This window comes from Zonotrichia albicollis, chromosome 17 (genome assembly GCF_047830755.1).
Source record: "Zonotrichia albicollis isolate bZonAlb1 chromosome 17, bZonAlb1.hap1, whole genome shotgun sequence".
In the NCBI taxonomy this organism is placed as follows: domain Eukaryota; kingdom Metazoa; phylum Chordata; class Aves; order Passeriformes; family Passerellidae; genus Zonotrichia; species Zonotrichia albicollis.
In genome coordinates, this window is record NC_133835.1 from 5,289,131 (window position 1) to 5,309,927 (window position 20,797).

At 45.6% G+C, this 20,797-nt stretch overlaps 3 protein-coding genes across 4 annotated transcripts in view; all 3 read left to right on the plus strand.

Annotated features, from left to right (window-relative positions):
• Positions 1–647: 647 nt before the first annotated feature.
• On the plus strand, positions 648–7,954 carry LOC141731083 (protein FAM83D-B-like). Its single transcript, XM_074553450.1, has 4 exons — positions 648–1,280; positions 3,845–4,012; positions 4,480–4,604; positions 5,345–7,954. Exons 1-4 carry the CDS (start codon positions 654–656, stop codon positions 6,297–6,299), a joined length of 1,875 nt encoding a protein of 624 aa, XP_074409551.1. The 5' UTR covers positions 648–653; the 3' UTR covers positions 6,300–7,954.
• Positions 7,955–8,118: 164 nt separating this feature from the next.
• On the plus strand, positions 8,119–12,825 carry LOC102062900 (protein FAM83D-B). The gene is made up of 4 exons (XM_074553449.1): positions 8,119–8,751; positions 9,644–9,811; positions 10,378–10,502; positions 10,724–12,825. The coding sequence occupies exons 1-4, from the start codon at positions 8,302–8,304 to the stop codon at positions 11,112–11,114; spliced, it is 1,134 nt and encodes a 377-aa protein (XP_074409550.1). The 5' UTR covers positions 8,119–8,301; the 3' UTR covers positions 11,115–12,825.
• A 1,560-nt stretch (positions 12,826–14,385) lies between these two features.
• The window catches only part of DHX35 (DEAH-box helicase 35), a 31,513-nt gene continuing 25,101 nt past the window's right edge, over positions 14,386–20,797 (plus strand). Inside the window, exons 1-8 of one of the 2 annotated variants that reach the window (XM_074553447.1) lie at positions 14,386–14,475; positions 15,821–15,954; positions 16,350–16,442; positions 16,588–16,665; positions 18,231–18,335; positions 19,223–19,284; positions 19,938–20,007; positions 20,598–20,657. In XM_074553447.1, the coding sequence (XP_074409548.1) occupies positions 14,436–14,475; positions 15,821–15,954; positions 16,350–16,442; positions 16,588–16,665; positions 18,231–18,335; positions 19,223–19,284; positions 19,938–20,007; positions 20,598–20,657 (642 nt within the window). In that variant the 5' untranslated portion in view covers positions 14,386–14,435. The remainder of the gene's footprint in view (positions 14,476–15,820; positions 15,955–16,349; positions 16,443–16,587; positions 16,666–18,230; positions 18,336–19,222; positions 19,285–19,937; positions 20,008–20,597; positions 20,658–20,797) is intronic. The other variant, XM_074553448.1, reaches the window with a different exon arrangement.

Below are 20,797 nucleotides of genomic sequence, written 5' to 3' on the forward strand. Positions count from 1 at the left end.
ATGCTCTCAGGGCCATGGTGGCATTCTTGATGCTACCCTGTTCATGGCCAGAAATTGGACTTTAATGAGGCTTGGGGAGCCCTTCCAGCACAGAATATTCTGTGATTCTGTGAAGTGGCAGCAGTTGGAGCTGGAGACAAGCAGGACAGACAGCCAAAGCTGTGCCTGCCTTCCGTGGGAGCGTTCAAGGCTTTAGCTCCAGCATTTGTTAGCACGCATCTGTACGAGCACAGAGGGGCTTGATTCTGTTCAGGGCAAAAACTCCGCGATCTCTGCCGGTCCCCTGAAGGGCAGCAGGTCTCGGGCAGGGCTGTCCCCAGCCGCGAGCTCCATTGAAGGGCAGCGGGGCTCAGGGCAGGGTTAGGGTTAGGCGGGAGCTCCATTGAAGGGCAGCGGGGCTCGGGTAGGGCTGTCCCGGCTCCATGGAAGGGCAACTGGGCTGACCCCGGCCGGGATCTCCATGGAAGGGCAGCAGGGCCGTCCCCAGCCGGGATCTCCATGGAAGGGCAGCAGGGCCGTCCCCGGCCGGGAGCTCCTTTAAAGGGCAGGAGGGCTCTGGCAGAGCTGTTGCGGTTCCATTGCAGGGCTGCAGGGCTCTCCCCAGCCGGGATCTCCATGGAAAGGCAGCAGGGCTGTCCCGGCTCCATGGAAGGATGGCAGGGCTGTCCCAGCCGGGATCTCCGTCCCGGTCCCGCCCGGCGGAGGCGGTGCCCTCCTGCCGGAGCCAACGGCGGCGCGGGGCGGGGAAGGCTCCTCCAGCGGCGGCCGCGCTGTTTGGATTCAAACTCTGCACAGAGCGATCCCGGCGGGCTCGGAGCCGCGCTCCGGCCATGGCCAACGCGTCGCAGTGCCTGGAGGAGGGCTCGGGGCGCTGGCCGCCGCCGGCCGGGCCGTACAGCGAGGCGCAGCGGCTGGCGCTGGAGGAGCTGGTGGCGGGCGGCCCCGAGGCGCTGCGCGCTTTCCTGCGGCGGGAGCAGCTGCCGCCCTTCCTGTCGGAGCCCGAGGTGCAGGACATCGCTCGGGCCGCGCTGCCGCCCGCCGCGGGCCCGGATCCGGCGGCCGAGCCGTCGGCCGGAGCCTCGCTGGACGCCTCGTCGCTCACCTACTTCCCCGAGCGCTCGGAGCTGGAGCCGCCCGCGCTGGAGCTGGGCTGGCCGGGCTTCGCCAGCGGCGCCTTCCGCGGGCTCACGCGGGTGGAAGCGCATTTCCAGCCCGGCTGCGGGGACAGCATCTACGGCTGCAAGGAGGCGGTGCGGCGCCAGATCCGCTCCGCCCGGCAGGTCAGTGAGTGCCCGAGGAGCTCCCTTCCTTGCCCTGCCCTGCTCTGGGTCCCTCTCCCCTTGGTCTGCGAGCGCATCAAGAATCGGCACCGCTGCGCGTCGCCATGGGACACCGAGCAAAGCCTAGTGGCTTTAAAGCCCTTGTCGAGCAGACAGTGTCATTAAGGAGGTCAAGCTCGAAAATGCAGAAAAAGTGGCACTCTGCTGCTTCTGCACCTCCCTTTCCCGGGTGCTCTGGGTGATGCGCCGAGAGCTCCCCGTCCCGCAGCGCTGCTGCCGTGGCCAGCACAGCCACTGGATCCAGCTGAGCCTGCTTTCACTGGGAGCAGAAGTTCTTCTGTTCAGGATTCCACACTGATGTTTTCTGCCAGGCAGGTGCGCTTGCAGAAACATCCTACTGCCCTTTAAAGGGTGTGACACAGAATGAGCCTCTTCTATAAGAGAAGGTTACCTATAGATATAACACTGTGATTGTATTTTCCTTCCTTAGCTCACTAAGTGACCTACAGAACTGCTTTTGACAGGACTTTCTCCCTACAGGAGTGAACGCTTTTGTTCTGATGCACAGTATGGCTTGAAAACCACGTGGCGTATGAATTTGTAACTGTTCCCTGTAGCTCATTGCATTCCCGGAGTTTATAGCCTCCAACACTAATCCCAGCTGGGAACCACCCTTCTCCTTAGCAGCCATTCCATTGGCTCAGCTAGAATTTAAATGTGTAGCTTCCTTTTTGGGTGGCCAGATGAAGCAACCCGTCTCTTTGTGTAACGTGCACGGCACACACCCTGAATCAACAACCGAGCTCAGTCTCTACTCCCTTGCGAGGGCAGGAGCTTAGGGAGTGTGTGAGGATGACATGAACGACGGGCTCCTTGCCAGAAACGGTCCCAGAGGAAGCTCTGTTCTCAAACAATCCCTACAGGTATATGAGACCAGTCCGGCAACTCGAGTAAACACCATAAAGGCATTTATTCCCCTCAAAAGCTGTACTGGTTTGTAATATTGCTCTTGCAGCATCCTGTCAAACACCTTCCCTCACTCTGAGCCAAGAGCAAGGCAAGCTGCTCCTGCCCCGTTTGTGGCTGTGCCTGATCCAGGGAGAATTTTTGTGGACACAAATGGGCATTTTTGACACACTAAGATTTACTCAATGTCAGATTCTGTGTGATACTTCTCAATAATTTCTGAGTTCCTCAAGTTAATGTGAAGACTGGGAAAACTTCAGATGCTGCATAATTTCATTCTTGATTAATGCACTCAAATGCAGTTAGTTCAAGTGACTGCTGTGATCTTGTCCTTGCTATCCTGAATGGATGAGTAGAGAAAAGGTTTTTCTCTCTTTCCTCTAAACGTTTTTGGCAAAACTGTGTTTCTTTTTCAGCTGCTAATTCTGGGACTAGAACTCATACGTGCTGTGAATTGAGCTGTCATATGAAGGCATCAGTGTTCCCAAGGATTTAGTGTGAATTGTTTTTAGTGTGAATTGTTTTGTGTTTTGGGGTGGTTTTCTTACTTGTCTGGTCTTGTCAAAATTATCTTATTGGTTTTTAATCTTCTTCAACACTTTGACAAGTGATTGGGTGACAAGAAACTCAGGACACACGCAAGAAGCACCAACATAAAGTAACTTTATCTAGAAATACCCATGTGCTTGTGCATGTTACATGTCAGAACTCAGCCAAACAGCACCAGTCCCTTAGGGAGCAGGACAGAGGTGGGAATGCAGAGCTCAGCCTGTTCCTGTGGGAAAGGTTTCCTGTGAGTACAGGCTGTGCCACACACAGAGCAGCTCTGTTGCGTGCTTATACACCTTGGGTGTGCTGCAGCAGCCTCCATCTGATAAGGGCAGGTGCCAGGTATCCACAGTGGTTGTGTTCTCATTGTTCTTTATGCTGGTTTAATAGAAAAGTGGAATTTTTTATGCCTTTGTGTCCCTACACAGAAGTGGTCTGGAAGGGTAAGAACTCAAGCACCAAATCAGTGTAATGTGTGAGGTGGCTCTGAATTAGCTGGAGAGATGGTTCATACATGGGATATTCCCATTTTAGGATTTGCCTTTTTGAAAGAAGGGTTGGGTGAGTGATTTCCTGTAAAGGTAAGGGATAGAAACTCTGTAACAATATAGAAACCAGGAAGATTCTGGAGATCAGCTGGGGTTTGTGAGCTCTGACAGCAGGGAGGCCATTTGAGCTAATTCTCCTGTAGCTGCTTGAAACACTGGGAGAACAGGTGTGGAGATGGTTTGTCTGGAGTCCAGATTCTGCTGTGACAGCTTCCCCAGTCTGGCCACACTACAGGGGATTGTGTAGGAAAGGAGGATGTGAAAGTGTACAAAAGCAGCAGACAGAGGAAAAACCTCTTCAGTCCTTTGCATGCTGAGGCACAATGAATTTACAGGAGTGTTGTGGGAATATAGAAATCTTTTAGAGCTTTCCAGAGCCTGTGCAGCAGGACAAGGAAATGCATGAGGCCCTGATGATAACAGCATGAGAAAATGGCTGAGGAAGGCAGTGGTCTTGTGTAAAATAAGTCTCTTGAGCAAGTAGTGTGGCTCTCCTTGCAGGTGATTGCCCTTGTGATGGATTCCTTCACAGACATTGAGATCTTCAGTGACCTTCAGGATGCCTATAACAACCGCCAAGTGCCTGTCTACATCCTTCTTGACCAGGACTTTGTACCCCATTTCTTGGAAATGTGCAACAATTTGGGAGTTTGTCCTGAGCAGGAAAGTGTAAGTACTGAATTGGAGTTGGTGTGGTTTGTTTTTATTTTTGTGGTACAGTTTATGCATATCAAAGAAACCTTTCTGTAAAGCATCAGACTGCTTTGAAAGGCTAAAGCAACCTGTCTGTTGTTCATATGTACGAGCTACAACCATGATGTGCATCAGCCCCATGTGCTGTGTGCACTGGGATCCCTGTCCTGAGGATGCAGCAATTTTCAGGGATTTAATTTTGCAATGTTTAAATAGCTTTATTCTTTGGCTCAAGGAACTGCTTGCTAAGCAAAACAGAAACGTGGGAAGCTGAAGGGTGGCACAGCTCTGGTACCATCTGCTTTCTTTCCTAATACTTTCTTTTAAGAGGGTTTGGATCTTCCATACTGTTCTTAGCTGCTTTTAATTAAAATTGCTAATCAAAAGTTTTCCAAAGTTAACTTAAATTTGACATCACTTTTTCCCTTTCTTTTTTGTACCAGATGATGAGAGTTCGAAGTCTCACAGGGAGCACATACTACATGAGGTCAGGTGTCAAAATTGTTGGGAAAGCCAAGGAGAAGTTCATGTTAATTGATGGCATTAGAGTGGCAACCGGCTCCTACAGGCAAGTATTGGGGTCTGCTGGTGCCCAGAGAAGCTGTAGAAATGGGGATTTACTGCAAAAGATGTATTAACTTTGCTGTTTGCCCTGTGTTAATGAGTGCCAATGGCACATGGACTAGCTGAGTCCAAGTGGGGCTGACACAAATCTGAAAACACCTTTGGAAAACTGGTTTACTCAGCTTGTTGCTAGCAGAGAGCTTGGCCATGGCTAAATAGAGTTCTTCCTGCAGAAATGAATAGTCTATTGACTTCTTACCTTATTGTCACAGACATATTTTATGAAAAATCCTTTCCTTAGGATCTTTCCTCCTGAGAAGCTGAGAGGCTTCAGGAACAAAATGTAAACAATGATTATCTGCTGCTGTGGAATGCAACAGGTGCATCTGTGATTGGTCTCATGTGGTTGTTTCTAATTAATGGCCAATCACAGTCAGCTCGCTCAGACTCTCTGTCCCAGCCACAAACCTTTGTTATCATTCTTTCCTTTTCTATTCTTAGCCAGCCTCCTGATGAAATCCTTTCTTCTATTCTTTTAGTATTGTTTTAATGTAATATATATCATAAAATAATAAATCAGCCTTCTGAAACCTGGAGTCAGATCCTCCTCTCTTCCCTCATCCTCAGACCCCTGTGAACATCGTCACACCTTATTTTCATTTTTTAAGCTGAGTCTTGCTGTCCGTAGCTGTATTGTTGAAATGCACTGGAGATTAACTGTGAGTCTTGGTTTGTTTTCAACAGTTTCACGTGGTCTGATGGGAAGCTGAACAGCAGCAACTTGCTGGTGTTGTCAGGCCAAGTGGTGGAACACTTTGACCTCCAGTTCAGGATTCTTTATGCCCAGTCGCTGCCCATCAGCCCAAAGCGACCGTCCAGCTGCAGGAACAGTGGCATGTTTGATCACCTGCTGACCAGAACAGAATCCTCCAAAGAATATACTGTGGAAGGCAACTTGAGAGCAGAATTTGCCAGACTGTCTAGCACACCAAAGAAATTGCTGGAAAAAGGAGATCAAACTGAATATACTCCTGCAGGAAAGCTTTGTAACCTGCAGCTTTCTTGCCTGTGTGAAGAGGAGTTGTTCAGCAATCAAGCGGGCACAGTGGAACAGAGAAGTGCATCAACTCAAACTGGTCATTGGGAAGAGATGGCAGCTGTGACCAAATGCAGTGCAGCCACTCAGGCCAGCACTGCCACAGCAGACAGTAGCACTCAGGCTTCTGTCACGGCCAGAGTGACAGGCACTCAGACATCCATTTTGCTGAAGACTGCAGTGACACAGACAAAGGAAGAGGAGGGCACAGAAACACCCCTCCTTCCCAGAAAGTTTTCAAGAGAAGAGTATTTTCTGCCTGCAAAGGCCACATCCAGTTCTAGTCTGCAATCCTTGTCTTCATCATCATCCCAGTGCTCTCTTGCGAGCTCTACAGGCTCAATATCCTCTCTCCGCTCCTTTGACTATTCCAGTAGTCACAGGGCACAATATTTCCAAAAACTGCACAAAGAGAGGCAGTTCCACTACTCGACCATCAGGTCGAAGCTGAGCCACATGGTGGCCATCCTGTCCCGGCGGGGCCGTGTCCCTGCCAGCTACCTGAGCCAGGTCCCTGCCGGGGCCAGCCTGAAGCAGCGGCGCGACATCAGCGCCAGCCTGCACAGCCTGCGCCACGCCTCGCTCTACGCCCTCAATAAATGATCCTGCCCTGACCACACACCACACAAACCCCAGGCTCAAGTTGCTGTCACTTTGTTCCTAAAGATTCTTCCACTTCCGTCCAGCACTTTTATTTCTTCTTTATTACTTTTTTAACACTTTTTTAATATGCCACTCTCCAGCACTTTGTTTTTATCCTATGCAGTGTAAGTGATGAAAAAGAGACATTATGTAGTAACAACTTAGAGGTTCCTCTTGTATGCATTAGTGGTGAAGATAATTTTTATTTTGCGTATTTAACCTCAAAAGTGAACTTGTTACTGCTTTCCAAGATTGCTAATGCCTTACTTTTAATTTATGTAAACTTGGAAAAATCTGTCACAATGAACTTGCTCAGAGTAGCTATGGAGATCTATATTAAATCAAGGAATTATATCAAGGAATTATCAATCTTTTTTTCCAATACTGACTTTTATTTCTACTTTATCTTTGACAGGAGAGGAAACCGCTTTTACAAAGAGCCATAAAGCTGATTTTACTTTTAACTTCTGTGATATATACGTTACTCTTCCACTAAAGTTGCAAAGAGTGTTGAAACAGTTGCAGGTTATCTTCAACTGTATTATATTTCCTTTGTTTATGCCGTCTGAAATAGAATGAGCTAACTAGCCCTTTAGTGTCATCATGTTCTGCTGCCTTTGTTTAGAGATATATAAATACATATGTGTGTGTGTGTTTCCTTCTTTGCAGGGGTCTCCAAGGTGAGACAATCACTGAGGGCAAGTGACAAAGCCCCTGTTCAAAAGTAAACTAACAAATGCACTACAGAATATTATGGGTTATGAGGGTAATGTTAATTTACAAGTTACTGTAGGAGTTAAATAAACATATTTCTCTTTTTAACTGTGCTGTCTGAAATACTCTTTCCTGCTCTATCATTTTTCTACTACTAACTCAGTTTGAGGAGCTAAAGTGCCACTCTAGTTTTTGAAGATACTTCCAATATTGAGTGGACCTGAGGTTTGGTTGCTTTGCAAAGCCTTTATCTGTTTGCAGATTTCTGTGCATGTCTGTGCTTGCTGGATCTCTTACCTGAGCAGTGTGTGCAGTCTCTCCTTGAGATCTGGCCTGTTTTTCTTTAGACCTGCATCTCAATACTTCAGTGACCAACCACACTGAATTCTGCCAAATCAAACCAGAGTCTGGGTTATGTATTTTTTAATTTAGGGCATGTGTGTCCAGTAGATGGCACATTTCAGCTGTTGGCTTGAATACTGAATGAATGAATAGAAATATCCATAACTCAAAAAGGCTGCTCAAAAAAGTGTTGAGAGTAACTAACTTTGGCATTTCTGTCTGAAATCTCTAAGAACAACAAGGCTTAGCTACTTTTATTACTTCGATTTCTAAGCAGCCACTCCTTCACTAAAGCTGGAGGTGGGGAAAAAAGTTCTGTCTGCACTTGTTCAAAACGATAAGGTATTTATTGCTTGATTTGTGGATCTGGGACACTGGCACCAAACCAAGCTGCGGGGAGGTAGCCAAGATTACACCTTCAAAGCCAATATCGAGTTGTATTTTTAAGACCCCAAGTCCTGCAGTTCTTGAATGTATGTAAAAATACCCTGTTTGTTCTACGTGCTTTTAAACTTTATTATACCGTGCTGCTGTTAAAGTACTCTAACAGGAACAAAAAACAGTTTACAAATAAACTCCTTTTTGCCTTGGGGGCTTTCACCTGATCATAGCTGAGCTTTGCTTTCTGTTTATTTGGCATTTTAAATCGGGGTCACTAAGTCACTTCGTCGCCGCTTGGTCCTTTCCGGCTGGGGCCATTTGCCCTCTCCAGCTTTTGGAGCAGCCTTTTGATGCGGGCTGGGCAGCAGCACCAGGGCTGGGCTGATCTTCCTCCTTCGAGGCTGGCGCTTCCCTGGGCGTGGGGAAGGCTGCGGGCTGTGCCACCCGTGACTGTGCCGTGGGCGAGCGGAGCCGGGCGGGGAAGGAGCGCTATAAAGAGCCGGGGCAGCGGAGCCGCGCTCCGGCCATGGCCAACGCGTCGCAGTGCCTGGAGGAGGGCTCGGGGCGCTGGCCGCCGCCGGCCGGGCCGTACAGCGAGGCGCAGCGGCTGGCGCTGGAGGAGCTGGTGGCGGGCGGCCCCGAGGCGCTGCGCGCTTTCCTGCGGCGGGAGCAGCTGCCGCCCTTCCTGTCGGAGCCCGAGGTGCAGGACATCGCTCGGGCCGCGCTGCCGCCCGCCGCGGGCCCGGAGCCGGCGGCCGAGCCGTCGGCCGGAGCCTCGCTGGACGCCTCGTCGCTCACCTACTTCCCCGAGCGCTCGGAGCTGGAGCCGCCCGCGCTGGAGCTGGGCTGGCCGGGCTTCGCCAGCGGCGCCTTCCGCGGGCTCACGCGGGTGGAGGCGCATTTCCAGCCCGGCTGCGGGGACAGCATCTACGGCTGCAAGGAGGCGGTGCGGCGCCAGATCCGCTCCGCCCGGCAGGTCAGTGAGCGAGTGAGTGAGGGACTGACTGACTGACTGCCCGCGGAGCGCCCGCTCCCGCTGTGCGGCTTCCCGGGGCCGCCTCGTCCTTCCCCGCTTTATCTTACTTACATACCCTTCCGTTTTAAATTATTCTGCTGTTTCCTATTGCTTTATGTCTTTTCCACCATCTTTTGTAGTTAGTTTTTAATCAGGTTCATAATTTGCCAGCTTTCCCCCCGCTTTCTTCTGAATGGGCTCTCTGGGTGCCGCTGAGTTCTCTCGGATTTGGCACCCGGAGTGCCCATTCCCAGCTCTCTGAAAGAGCCGTCGCTTCCCCATCCTACAGAGGATCCACGGCAAATCCTGGGGTTCAGTCTATGGGGGAGATCTGCGGGGGTAGGAGCTGGCTCTCAAGGGATGTTTTATTCAGGTCTTGACTTGAAATATGAGAATCTGAATAGTAAGGTGAAGATGAACCTGACTTTTATCTTCATCAGAGACATAATATAAAGAGCAGTCAGACACTGGTCGTTTTGGGTTTTCTTTCTTTCTTTTTATACTTCAAAAGTTGGAAGATGGGAAAACTGTAGTATTGGAAGTAAGCTCAACTTTTTTCTTCTGGCAGTGCTTTTGAGGAAAAGACATCTGCTCTTTTGAAAAAAGGAAAAAAAAAGACCTCTCCTGCTTAGGAAGAGATCAAATTTGCCTAATATAGGGCAAAACCAAGCTTCTAGTTCTATCTCAGGATGAGGAAGAATACTCTTTATCACAGAAGACTGTACCATGTTCCAATACCACCTGAAAAAAAGGCAGGGGGGAGTATTTAATTTGAAACTCAAATTTCTCATGTGCTATCTCCTTTGCAGTGCTGTGGAAACAGCCTAATGGTTTCTTCTGAAACTCTTTTCAGATGATTGCCCTGGTTATGGATTTCTTCACAGACACTGATATCTTCACAGACCTCTTGGAAGCCTGTAGCCAACGGCAAGTTAAAGTGTATATCCTTCTAGATCAGTCTTCATTTTCCCACTTTCTAAAAATGTGCAAGGATCTGGGAGTTGACCTTGAGCAGGAAAAGGTGAGCTTTGTCATATTTATAGGGGTAGGGAACTGATCATCTTATGGCTGTAATCTTTAAGCTGTGAAGAAATTATTATACTTGCTGCTACAACTTAAAATGGGTGTTACGTAGCTCCAGCTCTATCTTGGAAGATTTAACTATTCCTACATAAGATATTAATTAATAGAAAATCTGAAACCTTTGTAATTGGATGTTACAGCTGCTTTCTGAGAACAAATACTAATTGAAAATTCAAGGAAATGCTGGAGGAATGTCCAGTTCCTAGAGCATGACTGGAGTTGCTTGGGCATGTCAAGACTTTGAAGGCTAAGGGAGAAGCAGGTTCTCAGGAATTTGGATCCTGATGATTAGGTGACAGGAATTTGCACAGTCCCATTCTGCACAGTCAGTTTATGGGTTTGCCCCTTAATGTCACCTCTTTGGCCATTAAATGCTCACTTTTTTCCCTGTGGGTGACTCTTGTGCCAGTGCACAGTTCATCAGGGATGGTTGTTGCTGTCTTACTCCTTTAATGCAATAATTGAAATTTGCAGTGCACCTGACTCTTGCTGTGTCATTAACAGCTGATGAGAGTTCGGATTATCACGGGGAGCACCTACTGCACCAGGTCAGGCACCAAAATCATTGGAAAAGTCCGAGAAAAGTTCATGTTGATTGATGGCATTAGAGTGACCACAGGCTCCTACAGGCAAGTGCAATTTCTTTTTCTTGCTTTACATGATTTCTCTGCATAGAAAGGAAAAGTGATCAGATTTTATGACCAACATTTATCCTTAAAAGAGCCCACTGCTCATCAGTTGGGTTGTAAAAACAACATAACTAAATGTGGTGAAGGGGAATTTCCAGTGAATACTTTCTTTACTGATTATTTTGAATTAACTCATCATTTTCTCTCTCTTCCTTTGCTAGTTTTACATGGACAGATGGGAAGCTGAACAGCAGTAACATTTTGATCCTGTCAGGCCCAGCAGTTGCACACTTTGACCTGGAATTTCGGATTCTTCATTCACGGTCAAAGCCTATCAACCTCAAAGAGTTTTCCAGCTGCAAGAAGAACAGGGTGTGGGACCAGCTGTTCAGGATAACAGTGGCTTCCAGAGACATGACCAGGGAACACTTCCTGAGAATGGAATTTTTGTATCTGAGAGCATTTGTGGGAGAGCTGAAGAGGAAGAGGAGCTGGCTACACGCCTCCAGGGAGGCAGTGTACAGCCCAAATAACACGCTGCACACCTCTCCCCCGCTGACTAAGAGGAATGGCTCCCTGGTTATGAGGCCACACTGGATCATAGAGAGATGAACTGCATGTCCATGCAGAGCAAGCAGCAGAAACTCAGGAATCACGTCTGTCCATCCCTGCCCAGCACTGTCCTGCAGTGTGTTTGTGAGGGCAGCTGGGAAAGAAACCTCAGACTGACAGAAAGTGAAACTGGAATTGTGGCTTTGTTTGAAGAATACTATACAGCCATTATTGACTTCTACTATTCTGTTAAATTTTCATTTCTCAACCTGTTCATGCATGTTTTAAGCTGATGGGTTGGCAGTGTTATAGCTCAGTAGCTCAACCCTTTTCTGTTTTATGTTAAGAAGTCTAGGTATTGAAATTCATATTGCTTGAAAGTCTGTTCCAAGATGAAAGCAGGCTCTGAAATCAGCCTTGGTCTTGTAGAAACTCTCCACCAACTGGTTCATGACACAAACCAGGAGTAATCCTAATCTAGAAGCCAGTAGGTCAGTACCACACTATTACTTGTCAAATGTTACATTTTCTTCACACAAAGCTATGCTGGCAGGCAGAATGAGCTAATGTGTCAGCAAACAAGGCTTTAGTGTGACTGAATTTCAAATGGCCTTTGTATTAGACTGGTTGGATTGCTGGACATCATGAAATAAATGTGTGAGGGATAATATTCTAAAGGACCCCCCATGTTTGTAGGAGAGCCAAATGAGGCCAATTCCTTGGCATTACCAGACAGACTTTTTGTTATCTTTGTGGCTGCTGCTGCTGTCTGGTTGTGTGGGAAAAGCTGAGTATATCTGAAATCTATGAAGCTGCTGCCTCTTCACAGAAGTCCTAATTTCACCAGAAATGCAATGACACAGAAGTCAGTGACAGAACCATTTTTAAGGTCTCTTGAAAGCTCAGTTTTTTAATCCATTCATTTCTTGAGGGAAAACAGTCACCCTCAAATGAATAAGCTATCCTCCCAAACAGCTGCACATTGAGGCACTGAAGTTCCAGCAGCCTGCCAGTGCAGATACTCATTAGCCAAAACAAAGGTTTATCATTTCTTAATTGTTCTTGTGGCTCTTCTACTGCAAAATACTCAGATATGTGCTTGTGTGAGTGTCTTGTGGGTTCTGGGCTTCAGAGGGGAAGGTTAAAACTTGGCAGAGGAATTGCAGCTAAACAGCAGCAAGGTGACATTAAACTGGACAGATGGAGCTTGCAGAAATGTACATTGCAAAAATGTACATTGCAAAAATGTACTGATTAGTATGCAGCTAATCTGGGCCCTCTTTCTTCTGCTCTGACAATCATGGAAATGTAATCATTCAGGCTCTCCTAATCTGTAAATATTCAATAGTTCATAGCTTTGCACTATTAACTTCCATCCAGATGTAAAGAAGTTTAAAATATGTATTTTTATTCTTTGCTATATTTTCCATAAAGGCAAACCCGATACAATGTTAGACTCTATGCAAAATACTCTTTGTGCAGTCTTGATTTCATAATAATTATCTGTATATATTTTCTCAAGCATAACTTCTCCGCTTTGCTATTCATCTCTTTAATAGGCAGCTCTTTCCATGTGGGATTTTTTCTCAATGATTACTAATATATTGATGATACAAAATACTGAGTTGTGTTTATTTTTGAGAGTGTGGACTTAATATCAAAAGTGCATTGAAACATATACTTAGAACTTTAAAGAACATCATAATTATAACTTAATAACCGCTTTTACATGTGGTTACTCAGCATAACAAGTGACCAGGGAGGCAGAGTGTTGTGAGGTACAGTTTGTGTTAATCACCATAACTGCACTGCTGGCATGGGAAGTTATAAGAATGTAAGATGTGATTAGATTTTTACTTTCCCATAAGCATGAATATATGACAGTATTACTAAACTTACTAGAAACAGTTTGGGCTTTCTATTTTTTATATTTCCTTTAGCTTCTACTTAATTAACTCAAAGCCTACGTTAAGTTTGATTCAATAGTAACTTCCATGGGCTTTCACGGGTTTGTTTGTGGTTTAAACAGGCTGTAAGCAGCCTGTGGTGGGGCACAGCTGTATCTATTCACTATTAGTGTGATAATTTTCTTTCTTGTCCTTCAGCTGCCTGGTGTAAAGTGCAGCAGCTGTGGAGGCATCCTTCACTGGAGAAGGAATCAGCTCTAATTAATTAATTAATGAGCGCAGGGACTTGAGGGCAGTGATCTTCTGACCCTGTTAAATGCTCCCCCAGGTGAACACAGAAGGTAATGGGTTGGAAAAGACATTAAAGCTGATCTCATCCCAACCCTTGCCATGAGCAGGGACACATTTCACTTTCCCAGGTTGCTCCAAGCCCTGTCCAACCTGGCCTTGGATGCTTCCAGGGATTCAGGGGCAGCCCCAGCTTCTGTGCCAGGGAATAAGGTGCAAACCTGATGCCAGTTTGCAAATTATTCCCTTATAGTCCACTGTTCCTCGGCCTGGCACAGCCAAGCCACCCACCTGCACTGCAGTTTGCTGGGCAGTAGGTGTTATTCAGTGCTGACAGGAACTCTGGTGTCTCTTGGCTGCAGATCTTTGCCTTGTGAGGGAAGAAAGGCAGAGGGAATGTGAAAAACGCAATTCACTTGTTTTTTAAAATTTTAAAAGTTTAATTGTAATAAAATTATAAAAATAGTAATACAATTCAAGTAATAATAATTTGGGCAATTTGGATTAGGACAATATGAGACAATAGAAACAAAGAGTTACGGATGTCTGGATACCTTTTTCTGGGCAGCATAAGCCCGAAAAAGGCCTCATGTTAACAGAGGATTAACCCTTAAAGCAACAGCCTGTTGCATATTCATACACCTCATCCACGATGCATAAATTCCATTCAAACACAGAATTCTGTGTGCTCAGTGTCAGCTGCTTCCTCTGAATCCTGACAGTGCCCTCAGGGCTGAGCGAGGCAGGAAGAAGTTTGTTTCTCCTGATAATGGAGCAACAAATTCTCTTCCTCCGAAAGATTTAGGTGTCCTGTGGCTGCTATCACAGTGCGAGTCCCTTCTTTAGGGAAAAAAGTATCCTGCAAGCATAGTTTCTATTTTAACATTTTGTTACAACCTAAAACTATATTTAACCCACTACTTAAGGGAATTAACACAGCATAACTTTCTAACACAACACACAAAATATTCATTTTAATATTTGCGAAAAGCCAGTCATAAAACACACATTTTTCACAGAAAGAAGGTTTTCACAGATCTGCCATGGGCCGAAACCTTCCGGCCCTACGCGTCAAGGGAAGGCCGGGGGGGGGGAGGGGGTGGTGTGGTGTGGTGTGTATTCAGTCTCCATGGCAACGCGGGCCGCGTCACGTGGGTGCCGCTTCCGGCCGCCCTCTCACCCCAAGATGGCGGCGCCCGTGGGGCCGGTGAAGTTTTGGAAGCCGGGTGAGGGATGTGGGGGTGCGGGATGTGCGGGTGCGGGGCACGGAGCGCCGCCGTGGGCTGCCCGCGGTGAGGGGTGCGGGCAATGGAACCCTGCTGGCCGTGCTGAGGGGTGTGGTGGACAGAGCTCCGGGCTGTCGTGGTGAGGGGTGCGGCGCTGCCCCCCTCGGCGCTTTGGGGTCGCTGGCGCGTTTACAGCGAAGGGCAGCAAGGCTGTGAAAGGATTCGGGAACGTGTCTTACGGAGAGCGGCAGCTGGGTTTGCTTTGTGTCCAGAAGAGGAGGATTAGGGGTGACCTCATCGCTCCCTAAACTCCCTGACGGGAGCTGTGCTGAGCCGGTCCCTCCTGCCGTGTCTGCCGTCAGAGAACCGGGGAAACAGCCTTAAACCGAGACACGGCATTAGCTATTATAATTTTTCCGTTAGCTATTATAATTTTTATTTCACTGTTCGGGTGGTCAGGCGGTAGAATAATTTCCCGGAGAGGTGATGGTGTCACCATCCCTGAGGGATTTTAAGAGGAATCAGAGTCCGATGCTCGGTGATGTGGTTTAGGGATTACAGTGGTGGTGAAGGTTGGGCTGGATGATGGTGAAGGACTTTTCCAACCTTGATGATTCCATGAGGGCAGTGGGGAAATGGCTGTGCCCTCCCTGCCAAAGCCCAGGGGGTGTTTGTGGCTCTGGGTGGGTGCTGCCCGCTGTGGGGTGGCAGGGGAGGGGATGGAGGGGGTGCTTTGTGGGGTGGGTGTGCTGCCCTTTGCCGGGGTCTCCAGGGGATGTGAAGTGTGCAGGGGGATCCCAAGCAGTTCTGAGGGAGGAGCAAAATCCTGGCCATGGTTTGAAATAACCGTGGTTAACACCAGGGAGAGCAGCTCCGAGAGATGCACCTTGGAAATAATGTTGATAATTGTTGATTTGTGGTAGAACTGCTTGGCAGCTCTGAAGAGGACCAACCTTTTAACAGTGGGAGAAGTGCAAGCTGGGGAATCCTCCTCTTTGCTCTTAGACTTTCCTGGTTGAATCTGCAGCTGGAGATGACCCATTCTGTTACTGAGATGAGCTTTGACCTCTAGTTCCCTTGCATCATTCCACAGTTTCAGTTGTTAGTAGCTTTGTGATAATTTGCAGCAGGAATAAATCAAGTTTCAGTTCCTGAGGTAAATTCAGAGCTGAAGTGAGGGGCATATCCCTTGTTTATTGTTAGGTAATATTTTGATTGCTTTCACAGAAAACTTGTTTGTTTTCTTTTTTATTCCTACTTGTATGAAACATATTTCTTTTGGCTGTATTGTGATACAGCAGGGAGATGTGTGTTTCTCCAGTTAAAATTCACTCCTGTTGTGTAGGCTCAGAGGGTCCTGGTGTCAGTGTCTCGGAAGAGAGGCAGAGCCCTGCTGAGAGCAGCGCTGTCACTGTCATCTACAACCCTTATGCTTCCCTCTCCATTGAACAGCAAAGGCAAAAGCTGCCTGTTTTTAAGGTACAGGAGTTCTTTTTGATATATTAAGTGTGTTGTTTGATGCCTGATTCTTGTGTTTGTTTTTGGTGGGTTTTTTTTATTTATTTCTCTTTTTTTTTTAAGAGCAGTATAAAATCACTTTGCAACATAAATAATAATTTTATGGCTTTGCTCTCTATTTATTGGAATTTATTGTCCTGTTTGGCAGCTGTAAATGACAGTTCTAAGGGCTTTGTTGATATATGTTGTTTACTATATGCTGTACATGTCATTTATAGATTTTAAAGGACTGTTTAGCTTTTGGCAGTGAACTCCATGTAACTGTGTCTGCCAGATATGTAAATATTATAATTTTAATTGTTTTTTTATTTTTGTACAATCTGCTTTTTATGTCTAAATGTCATCTTCTCTTTCAGCTCAGAAATCACATACTTTACCTAGTGGAGAACTACCAGACCCTGGTGATTATTGGGGAAACAGGATGTGGGAAATCAACACAGATTCCACAGGTAAGTGTCTGTGTTGGTTGGTGAAATCAGGGGATTTTCCATGGAATGTTGAGCAGAACCAGGTGAAAACACCAAGTGTGAGGAGCCAACACCTTGGTGTAAGCACAGCATGACAGTGTCTCTCTCTCCCCCCTGTTGTTTGCAGTACCTGGCAGAAGCTGGCTGGACAGCTGAAGGCAGAGTTGTTGGGGTGACACAGCCTCGTCGGGTCGCTGCAGTTTCAGTGAGTGTCCCATCTCTCAGTCTGCTGGCATTAGAACCTCCAGTTTATCAGCAGTTTATTTATCAGTTTATCCTGCTGAATAGCAGGAATCTGCACAAGCTCCTGAAGGAAAAGATGTTTCTGCTTGTCTTTCTCTAAGAGCTGGTGTTACACACTGAATTCTACCTGATTAGTGGGTCTGGCCAAACATTCCAGCATTCCAGGACTGCAGATGTAGAAGCTTTGAAGTAAAACTGACTGATGTCAGCAGAACTGTGTGCAGAACTTAGGGCTGAGCTGTGATTGACTCAGGACTAAAGCTGTGCTTGTGTGACCCTCAACTTCTTTCACAAGGTGAAACAGTGATGTAAATCTGCATGTAGTTGTACAGCTAGTGGAAGAAACAAGAGGTTGTGTGCCTCTTTCTAGGTTTTGAATATTTTTTTTGTGTTTGGATTTTTTTTGTTTTTATGGGGTGTGTTTTTTTTGTTTCTCCTTGTAAAAATGTCAGGCAGAAGGAGGAACAGTTTTATTATGAGAAATTTTTGCATATACATATTTTGTCTTGAAGAGCAGAACATCATCTGTGAGGGGGAAAAGGAGATGCTGAGGGCAGTGACTTCTCTCTGGTAGCAGCATGCACAGAAAGCATCCCCTGCTCCTTTGTCTTCACAGCTGCTGCCAGGCTCTGATGTGGGTGAAGTTTCCGCTGCAGCATTCTTTTTATACAGAGAGCTGAGGTGCCATTTTATAACTCTCATTTTGCCTGTTCTCTGTAATATAATAAATGATATCTACAACACACCAGCATTTTCCTCAGTAGATACTGTAGATCCAGGATTCCCTGACCAGATCCAGCCTGGTTAAGGGGACAGTCTCTAGCAGAGCTCTGCATCCTGTGCTTTGGGCAGTCTGCCTGCAGTGTCCTCCCTTTTCTCCTTCATAGGGCATCCAGCTGACAGAGCACAAGTTTTACAGGAGATGTTGTGAGTGCTGCAATGATTTCTCACAGCAAACTCTCTTCTCTTCTCCCTTTCATGTCTCAATGCGTCATTTTTAAGCCTAAAATAGAAAGATTATTCCATTCAGGCTTAGTACATGGACACAGCAGGGTTTTTCTTTGAGGCTGTTGTTGCAGCCTGCCTGGACTGTGGCTGTTACAGGAGATGAGAAATATAACTGGTGATTTATTGCTTTGTACTGAAGTGAAAGTGATATTTTATTTTAATAGTGACTTTTCTGCTCTCCCATCTAGAGCATGGGAGTTGTTAGAAATAAAGATAGGTAGCTGCAAAGATATAAAGCATAGTTTAGAAATTCCTGCACTTCTGTTTGCATTATCCAGATTGACAATTATTCTGAATTCTTGGGCTCAAAGTGATAAGATTCCAACTGAAATCATGAACTCACTGCCTGTAGGCATGGGCTAGAGTGTCACTCAAAGACTGACACTAACTTGTGATTGGAATTCTGCAGGGATTAATTCATGTATTGTGGAGTTTGATTGTATTTTTAGATGTCTTTGTAATGACACAAGGTTGAAGGGTGCTGGGCTGTCTGTTGCTCATGAGGATCTCTCTTGTCAGGTTGCAGGCCGAGTTGCTGATGAAAGAGGGGCAGTGCTGGGACATGAGGTTGGATATTGCATCCGCTTTGACGACTGCACAGACCCACAGGCCACAAGAATTAAGGTGAAACACCAACAGTGTGGGGTTACTCTGAAGAGATTAGTTGAAACTCTTCAAGCTCTTTTGCAAAATTAATTGAGAACTTTGTAATTGTTTTGCGAAATTAATGAGAACCTTGTGATGCCCACTCAAGAGAATAAGTAACATTTCAGTTTCCCAAGTGGGTACCCCAAAATTGTGCTTGAAATGGCTGAGGCAATCCAAACCTTAATAAAATGAGTACCTGTTTTATTCTGATAGTCTGACAAGCACCATTTTGAATCTATAGGACAATTTCAGGGTATGGCCAGCTGTTGGTACAGCCCTGGTGTGACCTGGGTGTCACTCAAAGTCATAGGGAAAGGCTGCAGTGAATCACAGATTAAAAGTATCCTCCCCTAACAATAGATTTTGATTAAAAGCACAGATAAAACCCAAGATGAGTAGGCTGAGAGATAATTTGGTGGATTAAATAGCAACTTTGCAGCTGTTTTTTAGTGCTGTGAGCAATGTTAGTGTTGCTTGTGTTCTGCAGAAGAGGATTTGCTTTAGTTGTGCTGGAATAGCAGTGATGATGAATGAGACAATTTACTTTGTGATTTTTTTTTCAGAGGCTGGTGTTCCTTTTACAGAGAAAGAAATGGAGATATTTGTTCATTAAATAGAGCTGAATTTAATTTTTTAAAGCATGATTATTCATTTAAAGTTGGAAATTTGGAGGGTTTTAGCATAAATTCTTACCTAGTTCAAGACCACAGTTGCAATCACAGTCTAATTTGGTAGATCATTAGAAAGTTAAAGGTCAGGAAACATTCAGGCAAAAGCCTACAAAAGCATCTATAAAAATCACAGTTAGTGGAGACTATATAACAAGAATTTTTTTACTTTTTTTTTTTTTCATTTATTTGTAGTTTCTAACTGATGGTATGCTGGTGAGGGAAATGATGGCTGATCCTTTATTAACAAGATACAGGTAAGAAAACATGGAATGAGTGCTTTCTGAAGTACAGTTTGATAAAAATCTGCTTTTTCTCAAGCTATTATGATAGCACTTTTTATAAATTATTATTGGCTATTAAAAATTAAATACCAAAAAAGTGGAAATTATTGTAGAACTCGGACTTCTTTATGTTGTAAAAATGCCATTGTTTTTTAGCAGCAACATATTGTTGTTGGTTGATCATTGCAACACCAAAACCAACAGGATTTGATGCTGTAGTTTTGAGACAAAAGCTAGGGGGGCCTTAAGGAGTCTGAATTGTTTCATTTCCTAATTTTAGATTATTTTTTCTTCCTTATACTAACAAAACAAACCAACAACAAACAGGCTTTTCTAATATCCAGAAAACCTATGCAGTACAGTAAACACAGACTTGTTTTCTTCTACTCCTTTCCTAAAACTAGCCTGAATGGAGAACAGTGTGTGTGTCCCATGTGATGTCAGGTGCATTTTTCTCCCTGCTTCACTGCTGCAAGCTTTTTGAACTTCTCCAGTTCTGTGAGTGGCTGTGAACAGCAACAGTCCAGCAGCAGATTTCAAATAATGGTGTTTCTACAAGACAGGGAGACACTGATTCTAGTGTCAGTCAAGTAATTTCTGAAACTTTACCTTTCTCCTTTTTTCAGTGTCCTCATGCTGGATGAAGCTCATGAAAGGACTCTTTATACAGACATTGCCATTGGCTTACTAAAAAAGGTAATTCTTTTTTAATTCACTGTAATTTTAGTTTGGTAATTTTAATACAGCTCTCTGTAACTGTTTTAATTTCCATCCTTTTCATTCAACCTCTGATCCTGATGGCTGATAATTGAGGGAGTGTGATTGCTGCTTCCTCATTTAGGGAGTGTGATTGCTGCTTCCTCATTTATCCTGCAGCCTATTGTACATACCCAGCTATTTAATTTGGTCATCTGACATTGAGGATCCTCTGTTTCTTTCCCCTGATGCTGAAATGTCTCCTTAGCTGATAGTTCCAAAAATACACTGTTGATTCTGCTGCTGCTGATCATGTGAAGGGATCTGATTGGGGCTTGTTGCTGACTTTCATCCTACTAAAGATCTGACTCCCACCAGAAAGCAAGAGTAAATGAAAATAACTGACTGAATGCCCTTAAAATAAATACATAAAACTCCTCCAGACTTGTGGGGTGATATGACTGCTTCATTCATCACCTGTCTTGTAGTTTTACAGAGACGTTTCTGGTAATCTGGGTTCTCCAAATCTTGGTTTTAGTCTTGTATTTCAGAAAGCATTTTTAACTCTGGCTGTTGTTGGTCTCTCCCAGGTCCAGAAAAAGCGTGGGGATCTTCGCCTGATTGTGGCTTCAGCCACCTTGGATGCAGAGGTACAGCTCAGAGATTTGGGTTGAAATGAGGTGACATTAGGTGACAGCTCCACTGCTATTCATGTACAGCTTATCCTCTGTGCTGCTTGGGTGGTTGCAGGAAAAAATCTGCTGTAGTTCAGTTGCTTTGTTTGGTTTTC